Source organism: Stegostoma tigrinum, chromosome 19 (assembly GCF_030684315.1).
Source record: "Stegostoma tigrinum isolate sSteTig4 chromosome 19, sSteTig4.hap1, whole genome shotgun sequence".
In the NCBI taxonomy this organism is placed as follows: domain Eukaryota; kingdom Metazoa; phylum Chordata; class Chondrichthyes; order Orectolobiformes; family Stegostomatidae; genus Stegostoma; species Stegostoma tigrinum.
In genome coordinates, this window is record NC_081372.1 from 30,788,523 (window position 1) to 30,800,730 (window position 12,208).

A 12,208-nucleotide genomic window follows, 5' to 3' on the forward strand; every position below is an offset into this window, starting at 1 on the left:
TCTCCAGCTGCTTTTGTAATAGGCCTATGCAAAAAGAAGAAAAAAATTCAGGATATGCTGCCATTCCCCTGTGTCCAGTATCCAAGCAACACTATAAAAGCAAGTAGCAGCATTCTGAATGTTTGTGTTGCGGATCCACAGGCTTACCTGCAGTGTGACCAATGGCGGTGTGATGTCACAAATTGCAAGATGAAGCAACAATGATCAGTGATGAACCTAGACAACCTGAAGAGAATCCAAAAATGTACAGCTTCCAATGAGGATGTGAAAAGAATTTCTGTTTTCACAACTGGTAAAAGATGAGAACAGTTTACTTGAACACCACCGAAGAATGTCAGTTAGTAAAACAGAATTGGAATGGTACCAAATGGCGATGCACAGTGAATTCAGGATAGCTTTCCTAGAAAAGTTTGTTGCAGACAAAGAAATTTGGTGAGCTGAAGGTCTTTGAAAACTCAACAGTCGTTGTTTTGTTTTCCAAAACGAGTAACAAAAGGTAAGGCCTGCATTGAAGAAGCATTTCATGTTTGCCATCTTCTGAACAGACACAAACCTTTCACAGATGAGAAGGTTGTTTTTATTTTGTTTGAAAGAAAAGCAGTAACTATGACTGTTTCCAAAGACTTATGAAGCAAAGAAGAAATAATGAAAATCCAAAGTATGTTACTTGGAGCTTCCGCAGTAATGAGTCAAGTGGAACCTTTCTCTAAATACATCAGCAACTACAGCAGGACCTGAAGGACTGAATGCCTCTCACTGCATTTCATTGAATCCTCCCACAATACAGACACTGCCAAGTTGATTTTTTTTTTGGTTTTTGTGCTTTTCTAAAGGACATAACTAGAGGATCCCTTCACCCTTTTTGCCCTTGGGAGAACAAAGGATAAAGATATCAACTACAAATTCAAAAGGTAAATGTCTTGCAAAACATTCTGATCAAGAAATTCGTTTCCATCTGTGGTGTTTGGAAGCAGGTAATCTTATCAATAAGATCCTTGATTGGGGTTGCTAACGTGGGTCCATTAGGAACTCCTGGCTGGCCAATATTAACAAGAGGGGAGAAAAATATAACCAGGGGATTTAGAGTCTCCTCTGTTCAAGGGACTGACTCCGAGCTGGCTTGCCTCAGCCAGTGTACTGTGCATAAGTAAATAAAGTTTCTTGGTGACAGGATATCAGCTTCTGTGCAGTTACTTCAGTGGTGTTGGGAGAAAGCAGTATGTGCCTGAAGAACATTTCACTTGCAGCAGTCATCTTGGAGTTGGGGTAATCCTTTCTGGCATTCTGCCTTCATTTGGGAAACTTGACGTGTTTGATCCTGCAGTGAAGACTGATCCCGGTATATAGAAAATGCAACATTTTCTGGGGCAGATGAAAAACGAGTAATCCTTCTGACTTCTGCAGTATTTTCGGTTATGACTGGCTTGACTTTCCGACAAGCACCAGACACAAACCTTCCCAGAGCCAATTGAGTTGGTTAAGGAATATTACTGCCCCAAACCACCACCAATTTTGAGATACTGTCAGTTTTCAGCTGTTAGAGAACAAGGGGAATCCGTATTGGGATTCTCGACGAGCTTGAGACAACTGGCAGACGCATGTGATTTTTGGGTTAACCTTGAACAAGATGTTGAGAATCAGGCAGTCATGGAGGATTAATGACATAACCATGTAGAAGATCAACTGGATTTCAAACTGGCAGTGCATCTGGCTTTGTCATAAGAAACTGTAGCAAGTGGAGCATAGGAGCTACAGAGCCGTCCCAATGGAAGTGACTCCCTCACCTGTCCAATTGGAGCTTGGGGAAAACCATTTGAGAATAGGCAATTGCAGAGTCTCTCACAGGGCATATCCCTCAACAAAGACAGGGCTCTGCCGAGTAACTTAAAAAGCTCTTCAGGATCTGGCCCAACAAGGCATGTAGTTGCATGGTATACAGACTCGAGTCAGCATGGGAGGTCTACAACGCCTGACTTGAATTTTAAAAGTTGTATGTCAATACCCAGGAGAGTACACACCCTGGAAGGTCTCCCAAATGAGAGTTGGAACAATTGAGTTGCTTAGTGACATCCAAATCAGAACCAATTAAAATTAATGTTTGGGAACTAGGTGACCATTTAACCATTGGGGTTGATACCAGTGCAGCTATATGTGATTGCAGAATCAGTCTTTAATGAGATTCTCTTGGAACTCCAACCCTTAAGACTTTAGTCAAACTGAGAACATACACCAGGGAACTGTTTAAAATTGAGGGTACAAACTTTGGTTCTGGTCTCCTATGAGAAGCAGTTGGTGCCGTAATAAGAAGCTTGGGCCCTAGCCAGTTGGGGCAGAATTGGTTGAAAAAGATTCACCTACATTGAATCAACATTTTAAAATTAGAAAATAGCTGCCTCAGTGAAGTCCTAGAGTAATACCCAGGAAATATTTCAGGAAGGGCTTGAGGCTAACAAAGGGCCCAAAGCCAGCTTGTGTTGACTGGGAAACAATTCTGCAGTTTGCGCAATGCACAGTTAGCGCTGTTTGCCTTACAGACAAACGTAGAAGCGGAAATCAGGAGGCTGGAGAGCAAAGGAAGAATCAGACTAGCACTATTTGCACAATGGCAGCTCTGGTCATACTGATTGTGAAGCCTGATCGATCAGTTCGCCCTTGGGGTTTTAAGCAAATGTTAGCCCACTTCTGGCAGCTGGATAAATACTTGATCACTAGCAGAGGGGACTTTTACACAAAGTTAGCAGGGGGGCTGTCACTTATGGCTCATGTCTAGTTTCATGCCAATCTGCAACTTTGACTAGATGAGTCTCAGAAGTACAGTACAGTTAATACCCATAAAGATTTATGTCCCTATATGAGACTGCCATTTGGGGTATCATCAGCTTGTACCCTTTTCCAGCAGCCAAAAGCAAACATTTTACAAGAGCCATTTATCTGGATGATGTACCAATATTGGGGAAGACCAATAAAGAGTCTTGGAGAACTTGATCATAGTGCTTATATATTCTAAAGGCGTACACACCTTAAAGAGAAAGTGAGGGAGATCAAAGGAGCCCCAGCTCCATCTTCTGTACCAGAGCAATGGACTTTCCTAGGGTTAGTGAATTATTACAGAAAACTATGTAACCTGACCTCCCATCTTGGCACCCTAACATCTGCTATTGAGAAAGAATAAGCCTTGGAATTGGTTGTGTAGCCAAGAAGTGAAAAAGCAGCTATTGTCATCTTAAGATGTTGGCCCACTATGATGCAAAGTGAGAAATGGTGCAATATCTCCCCGTATGGTATTAGGATAGTGCTGGCTGCCAGGTGGCCCAACGGAGAGGAATGCCCTATGCAATATGCTTCCTGGATTTTGTTTGGCATCAGCCAAGTATGTCCAGATGGAGTAGTAAGATTTGGTAGTCATCTTTGGTGTGAGTAAGTTCTACCAGTACCTTTTACAGATAGGAATTTGTCGCTTTAACAGATCACAAACCCCTGCTAGGGCTAGTGAAGAAAGACCAAGATGGTGCTGCCCCCAGCTTTCGGGAGAATTCAGCATTTGAGTCGTCCTTATTCTCAGAGCATGCAAGTAAAAGTTAGAACGCTGTCCAGGAAGCCAAGTGGCTAACACTGATGCCTTGAGCTGCTTCTCACTGGAGGTGATTCTCCTGGAAGATCCATTTTGGCTTTAAACTTCCTGGATGCCCTTCCAGTCATCACTAACAATATCTGACTATGGGCAAAACAGATCCCATCCTAGCAAAACTAAAACAGCTGATGGTAATGGGAAAGACGAGAGGATCGCCGCAACCAGGATTGAAACCTTCTGGACCTGGTGAGATCGGATCACTGTAGGAGACAGCATACTACTTCTGGGAAGCAAGAGTGTTTGTTTATCTTGAGTAAAGGTCACCAGATGCTGATCGAACTGCACCAGAGTCATCCAGCAGTTTACGATGAAGGTGCTGGCAAGAAACTGTCTGATGGCCAGGTTTGGATGCTGACATTGCTGTGTTGGTGGGGAGGTGCAAGAGTTGAAAAAGGACAAAAGGTGTTACCAGCATTTCTCAACAATAAACCCAAAAAGACAGCGAAAACGGGGCCCAGAAACCATAACCTCTCTCCCCTACATCGAAGGCATTTTGGAAATGACTGCCAGACTACTCAGACCTCTTGGCATCATGGTAGCCCACAAACCCACCATCACACTAAAACAGCAGCTAATGAACTTAAAAGACCCTATACAGACAACAAACAAAACGAATGTCATTTACAAAATACCTTGCAAGAACTGTGACAAACACTGCATTGGACAAACAGGCAGAAAGCTAGCCACCAGGATACACAAACATCAACTAGCCACAAAACGACATGACCCACTATCACTAGTTTCCTTACATACAGTTGAGGAAGGACACCACTTTGATTGGGACGACACATCCATCCTAGGACAAGCCAAACAGACACGCACGAGAATTCCTAGAGGCATGGCAATCCAACCGAAACTCCATCAAACACATTGATTTAGAGCCCATCTACCATCCTCTGAGAAAAAGAATAACAGTAAAAAGAAAAAGAATAGGAAATGACATCACCAACCCAAGGAAACCTAAACAGATAAATGGAAAGCAGGCCATAACACCAGCGCTTCACCAGAGGCTCATTGATGTTACCTAGAATGGTGACGAAATGTCTGAAAACAAACCTTCCAGCTCAGCGAGCAAACTTGCATCCAGAATCTCGACCTGAGCTACAAAGCTTCTCAAAGCTCGCTAGACTCAGTTGGTCAGATTTTTTTAACCATTTGAAATCCTTGCCAATTTCATACTGCACCCTTGTTAATTACTGGCATTTGTTATTCACTTTTTAATACTTCAGATTTTATTGTTTCTTGTCCGCATAATATGTCTTTCATATTTATTGCTTTTTGTCTTTGAACTTACTGAATTTCAAGAGTATTACTGGCAGGCAGCAATATGGCCATGTACTTTTTGGTAATGATGACTTGCCTATAAATCCAGCAGAGGACTACTTGTGATGACAAATATTAAATCAGGATTGTTTCTACCCATGGCGAAAGCTATGCTATAACAACTTAAATGTCTGTCTTCTAGTATTTAATATGAGCACACTGTCTTCATTATTTGTAAATAACAATTCTTCTAATAAGTGTTAAAAATGTGAATCACTTTTGGTAAAACATAAGATGGACATGATGGGGGGGGGGGGGGCGGGAGGGGAGAGAAAAATGTTGAATATTTAACCATGACAGTCATCTAAGATTCATGAAATCAAAATCTAGTTTAAAATGGCATCGCCAGAAGTGTAATTTTTATTTAGAAGGCTATTGTAAATGTGCAGCCAAGATGAATAAATGCATATGTTTACTGTGAGTCATGTTTTGGCTGCAATACGGTAAAGTTAACTAAGGGGCACCATGTTGTGTTGGTACCTTCAATCTGCATCTGCCCATAAAATTTGCAGATCAGATGTAGTGAAATCCACTTCTGTACAGTTTTACAGATGGGTGTAGGGAGGTCTTTGTTCCAATTTGATAGATGTTTACAAATTTTCAGTTTTTGTTTCTGGACAAATAACAACAATTCAAGTGTAACTTGAACCTCCTTGCACATTGAAATGTAAGAAGTTGTGCAATGCAATGATGTAGAATATAGCTTGTGAAATACTTTGTAAGAACTAACATCTGTACATGTTGTGACAATCCATTGTAAAAACATGAGAAATTGTAGTTTCAGTCATCACCTGGTATTCAGCAAATTTTAATGAATTAAATGTAATGCATTTTGCCATAACTTACAGCTTTGGAGGTTTTGAAGTTACAACTGACATCCATGTTTAAACAGTAGAGTGTGCAGTTTTTAATCAGACAGAACAGATACAATGCGCTGGAAAAATTTTAGGTCAATTTTCTCTACGTTTGTTTCTTTCACTAAATAATTTCTAAAATAGTGCTACTGTAACATTTTTCCAGTGGTTAAAAGTCATTATTTGCTTTGAAATGCCATTTAACTAAATCTACGTTCACTGAGAAATGTCTGTCTGTGTTTTCTCATTATCATTTTTCTCCTCAGTGTAAAATGGCTGACCAAAGGCAGCGGTCATTGTCCACCTCAGGGGAAACACTGTATGTTGTTCTGGGACTTGAGAAAAATGCTACGCCAGAAGACATTAAGAAATCGTACAGGTAAAGCATTTAAATAATGTGATTTCTACACCTCCTGTCTAGTGTTTATTTACCATGTTGCCTTTCAGAGCTATCACACCTGAAAGTGTGGCCTGTGAAATAAGTAATTGTCAGGTTATTGCACCACCAATAGTAAAACTAAATCAGTTAAATGAGAAACCAGAAATGTGAACAGGTCAGGTAGCTTATTTCCATTAAGATCGTTAAGAAATTAGTAAAATCAGAAAGCAAGATACTTTTTGCTTGTCTCTTTTTAAGTTAATTAATAATTGGAAAGTAGCTAAGCCAACAGTTGAATAAATGTGTGAAAAACCATTATGGCGAGCTGAAGAGGTCTTGGAACAAAATTCAGAATGAAATACTGCTTTTCACACAAATTGGAGAATCTCTCCAGTGAAGATTGTTTTTGCATTTGAAGCCTGTGACTTGATTCTGAAGTATTTGTTTGTAGTTGAATTTTTGGAAACGCCTTTTTTTTCACTCCATGTAATTATCAACATGGTTGAGAAGAAAACAAGCCAATCTCATTTTCATAATGGCTGCTTTGAAAATTCTGATTAACCGCACCTCCTAGTTTGCATCAAACTGATCCAACCTTGACATCTGTGCGCTTTTTTAAAATTCTAGATTGACTGTGGTGCTCCCCTTAGCAGTGCGTTCTTTCCCTTTCCATACACTTTGTTAGTCATTCCTGTACTGCAACTGGTGTTCCTCACGCACTTAGAGAATGCAAATAAGGAAACATGACTCTATTTCAGTTTTCAATTCAACTTTCAACTTCTGCACTTGAAGATGGAAACAATGATGGAAAAGGAATTTGATTGTGAGAAATGAGCTGATTTCTTTACGTCAAAAGAACAATATCATGACTAGTCACTTATATTGTAGGATGATAAGATGTCTTTTATTCTGTGCTATGACATTACATCTAAAATTACAGCGCCCATCACACAATTTATACCATGGTAAAAGTGTTTTTTGACAACAATGTAGCATTCTTTAGAGTCAGAGTTTTACAAGTATAGAAGAAAACCCTTCAGCCTCATCACGTCCTGATGGGTCATCAAGCTCCTATCTATTCTAGTCCCATTTGCCAGTACTTGGCCTGTAGTCATATATATGCTGTGGTATATATGTGTTCTTGTTCAAGTGATCCATCTAAAGACTAAAATATTGTGATCATTCCTGCCTCCACTACCTTTTAAGGGAGTGCGTTCTATATACCTACCATCCTCCAAATTTAAAAGAAACTTTCTGTATTCCCTGTCAACTTCCTCCTCTTGATCCTAAAACTGTGCCCTCTGGTAATTGGTCCCTCTACTAAGAGGAAAAGCTGTTTCCTACCTCTGCCCGTAATAATTTTGTACACCTTGATCAGGTCACCTCTCTGCACAAGGAGAACAATCCCAGGCTATCTTATCTCCTTTTCTTAATAGCTGGAATGCTGTAACTGAGGCAATACCCTGATAAATCTCCTTTGCATGCTGTCTTATGTAAAGACATTCCTATAATGTAATGACCATAACTGTACGCATTACAACTGTGGTCTTGCTAACGTCTCCATCATAACCTCCCTGCTCCAGTATTCAATGCCTGGACTACTAAAGACAGATACCCTATATGCCATCTTATCAGTCTGTTTTGCTTCAAAGAACCACGGACATGTGCACCAAGATTTCTTTGATCCTCTCTACTTCCTATGGTCTTGCCATTTATAATGTGTTCCCTTGTCGCCTTAGTCCTCCCAAAATGCATCACCTCACATTTTTGAGGATTAAATTCCATTTGCCATGTTCTACCCATCTGACCGACCTGTCTGTATTGTCCTTTTGGCCTGAGACTATTCTCCTCACTACTTATCACACCATGAATTTTTGTCACCTGCAAACTAACTGATTTAAAACTCCTGCATTCATGCCTAGATCATTAGTGGGCACTTCCACAGCAAGGAACAGGACACCGAACCCTGTGGTATGCCACTGAAACAGGCACATCGCCTCTCAAACAATCTCGCCCTCTTCCTTCTACCACCTAAACCAATTTTGGATCCAGTTTACCAAATTACCTTGGATCCTGTTGTTTACTTTCTTGATCAGTATCCTGTGTGAGACCTTGTCAAAAGCCTTACCGATGTCCAGGTAGACGGGAAAGTGGGACTAGAATAGATAGGTACTTGATGACCCATCAGGACGTGATGGGGCTGAAGGGTTTCCTTCCATACCTGTAAAACTCTGACTCTAAAGAATGCTACGTTTTTATTGAAAAACACTATTTTACCATGATATAAATTATTCTGTGATATGACATTACATCATCTAAAATTACAGTGACCATCACAAAAAAGACATGTTATCATCCTACAATATAGTATTGTAATTGCATTACCTTCATGCACACATCCTTTCTCGCTTTCTCAAAAAAAAATTCTCAATCAAACCTATCAGACATTAGGTCCTTCACTGGGACACACTTTCCCTGGTTATCTGCTTGTCCCAAATATTTATAAAATGCCTTGGATTTTCCTTTTTAGCTTTTATTCGTCAGTGTTTTTCTTGGGTTTTCCCCCTCCCTTCTCTTTCCAGCTTCCTTTTCCATCTTTTATGCTCACACATCCAGTGGAGTCAATTCTGAATGCTCACAGCATGGACAAAACGTCAGGATCACCTCTCCAGTTATTTGCTCCCAGTACTTAAACATTTCCTGGACCAACATTCCTAGTCAGCCAACAATGAAACCACATTTTCCCCTCTCTCTTCTGCAACATCCACCATTTATGTACTACTTATCCTCTTTTGTCCAGAAGATTTCCCAACATGTGCCTGTGCATCTTGACCTCTTTAAAAACAATTCGAAGCAAACAATATAGTACTGAACTTAAAATTAATTTGTAGTAACTAATTTTAGTAATTTTATTGTTGCAGGTGGGGAGTGTGGTTTTAGTGATTGTGCTATCTAGCAGTTGCACTTTAGTGCTTACTAAATTCAGAATAAAGATCATCATCATCATCATCATTATCATTTAGTGGCAACTTTGGGATAGGAATGGAGAATGCCACTTTACCAGATCAAATAATTTGGAGCAGTGGTCCTGATTTTATTCACGTGTCACTTAAGACTCCAGCTGCTTGCAATTCTGGACAAGAAACTTAACCTGATAAAATACAGTTTTTTTTTTAATTTTTATTTCTGCAGCTCTGTCACTGAAAGTGTTAGTCACTGAGCATAAATACACATTTTCATTTGTTAAACACGTTATCAACAAATATATTGCATATAAAAATGAATCAAATCTACATAAAGCACTTTGAAAAGATTTTGTCACAACAGGCAAATGTAACCATTTTTCCAACAATACCCTTCACAGCCACTAAACCTGAATTTGAAGTATTGCTCCTGTTGTCTTTTCAAAATTTCTTACTCAACTGGTGAGGTCAGAAATCTTTCCTATCAGTGACTTTCTGTACATTTCACAGTGATTCTGAGTGTCTTCCTCCAATGGGTGCAAAAGCTAACTTTTTTCTTTCTTTCTTCCAAAAACATTAAGTACTGTTCAAGCAGCTTAAGACTTCTTTCCAGCTCTGGCCTAGAGATTGCCAGATCTAGAACTAAAACAAAAATAGAAATTGCTCGAACAACTCAGCAGGTCTAGCGGTATTTGTGGAGTGAAAACAGCCAATGTTTTGGTCTATTGTCTCTTCTTCAGAGCTATTAAACACTTCTAATGAACGGTTGCTGAACCGAAGCATTGACTCTCCATTCTGTCCATTGATGCCTGAGTTTCTCCACCAATTTCTTCTGTTTCACATTTGCAGCACCTTGCCGTTCTTTTTGATGTTATTGTCAGAAGTAAACTGGCTTTCTGTTGGCTTTGAAACTGTTCTGAATTGAAACAGAACTTGCTTTTGGCTTTGCTTCTGTGTGTTTTCACAGTGCACCCCCCCACCAGCTCATAATTATAAATTGTCTAACGGAAGTATGATGATGACTATATTAATTCCAGAATGGGCAGATCAGTCTGAGAGGAACAGTTTTAATAGACTGGGCCTATGGTCTCCATTTGGGAAAATCAGAGGTTGTCTAATTGAAGTATATGCAATCCTTATTAGAATGCAGATGACCCATTGAGAAAATGCATCCTGTGGCTGGGAACCTGGGACACCGGTTTATAGTCTCCAAAATAAGGGGTCAGTTGATTAAAAACGGAAATGAGCTTTTATTGACAAATGGGTTGTGAATCTTTGAAATTCCCTGTTCCAGAGAACTTTGCATGCCTGTTGAGTATATTCAATTTGTGTCAATGATAGGGTGCTAATAGAATTGGGGATTATGGGGATAAATGCAGGAAGATGGAACTGAGGAAAGGGGTCAACCATTATCTTGGTGACTGGAGCAAGCTGAACTCTGGCTCTTGTTTCTTGATGTCGTTTAAATACTGTTACTACAAAACAAAACACTAGAGGGTGCAATTTATTCACTAAATGCTATCAGCGTACAGTAAAGATGTTTAACATGTACAGTACAATCAATTCCGTTCCACATGCTTGTCTTTTTGAATTATAGTCATACAGTATGGAAGCAAATCCTTCAGTCCAATCAGTCCATGCTGACCATAACCCAAACTAAACTAAACTAGTCCTGCACTTGACCTATGAAACTCATGTCTTTAAATGTTACAACGGTCACATATCCACCGCTTCCTGTGGAAGTTCATTTCATACACAAACCACTGTGTGTAAAGCAAAAAAAGTTGCCCCTTAATGTCTTTTTAAAAATCTTTCTCCTCTCATCTTTAAAAATATGCCCCCTAGCCTTGAAATACTCCATCCTGTGGAAGAGGCACCTGTTATTCACCTTATTTATGTCCCTCATGATTTTATAAAACCTCTTAAGCAGGAGGACAAAAGCCCCAAACTATCCAGCTTCTACTTATAACTCAAACCTTCCATTCCTGGAAACATTCTGGTAATTTTGTTCTGAACCCTCTCTAGCTTAATATCCTTCCAATAATAGGGTGACAAGAGCTGGACACAGTACTCCAGAAGAGGCCTCAGCATGACATCCCAATTCCTGTAAGTCCTGTCCTCATTTGTTTTACCAAAATACAACACCTCACTTTAATCAAATTAAGATCTATTGCCACTCCTCAGTCCATTGACCCTATTAATCAGTGATAGTAGGAACTGCAGATGCTGGAGAATCTGAGATAACCAGGTGTAGAGCTGGATGAACTCTGCAGGCCAAGCAGCATCAGAGGAGCTGGAAGGCTGACATTTTTATGATATGACAAACAAAAGTGGATCCAGCACCGATCCCTGTGTAACACTGCTGGGATCAGGCCTCCGGTTTGAAAAACAGCCCTCCACTACCATTCTGTCTCCTGCCGTTAAGCAAATTTTGCATCTAGTTTGCAAGCTCACTCTGAATCCCATTTGATCTAACTTTACTGCTGTGTCTATCTGACAAAGGCTTTAGCAATGTCGAAGTAAGCAATTTTCTTGGTTACTTCCTGAAAAATCTCATCAGGTTTGAGAGATGTTACACCCTGCCACACCTCTCCACCCACCCCACAAAACTATCCTGACTACCCTTAATCATTCCTTGCTGCTTCAAATGCATACAGATTTGTATCTTTCAGATCACCTCCAACAACTTACACACCACTGAAGTCAGACTCAAGTTTATAGTTTCCAGGCTTCTCCTTGCATTCTTAAATGAATTATTTTCATTAACCTCTTGAATTGTTTCTGACTTTGTATATTAAAATGTTTCAGATATCCTAAAACAGATCAACTGAAGAATGAGGCAAATGTAATCAGATTTTAAAGAAGAACATGGCTTAAAAATGTTTAATTCTGATAGTAAAGTGTTTTTGCCGGGTGACATTGTTTCATAATTATGATGTATCACAATGTAAAGGTTAATATATTAGCTACAAATCAAATACGTAGTTTAGCCTTGACAAAGGGCAGGTCAACTTTGAATGAAATATACAATTTTTGTTAAAATGCCATTGAATTGCTG

General features: G+C 39.7%; 1 protein-coding gene across 2 annotated transcripts in view; it reads left to right on the top strand.

The window, feature by feature from the left end:
* LOC125461290 (dnaJ homolog subfamily C member 5) overlaps positions 1 to 12,208 on the top strand; it is a 59,749-nt gene that overhangs the window by 30,474 nt on the left and 17,067 nt on the right. For both annotated transcript variants that reach the window (XM_048549879.2, XM_048549877.2), the window contains exon 2: positions 6,075 to 6,187. In XM_048549879.2, the coding sequence (XP_048405836.1) occupies positions 6,081 to 6,187 (107 nt within the window). In that variant the 5' untranslated portion in view covers positions 6,075 to 6,080. The remainder of the gene's footprint in view (positions 1 to 6,074; positions 6,188 to 12,208) is intronic.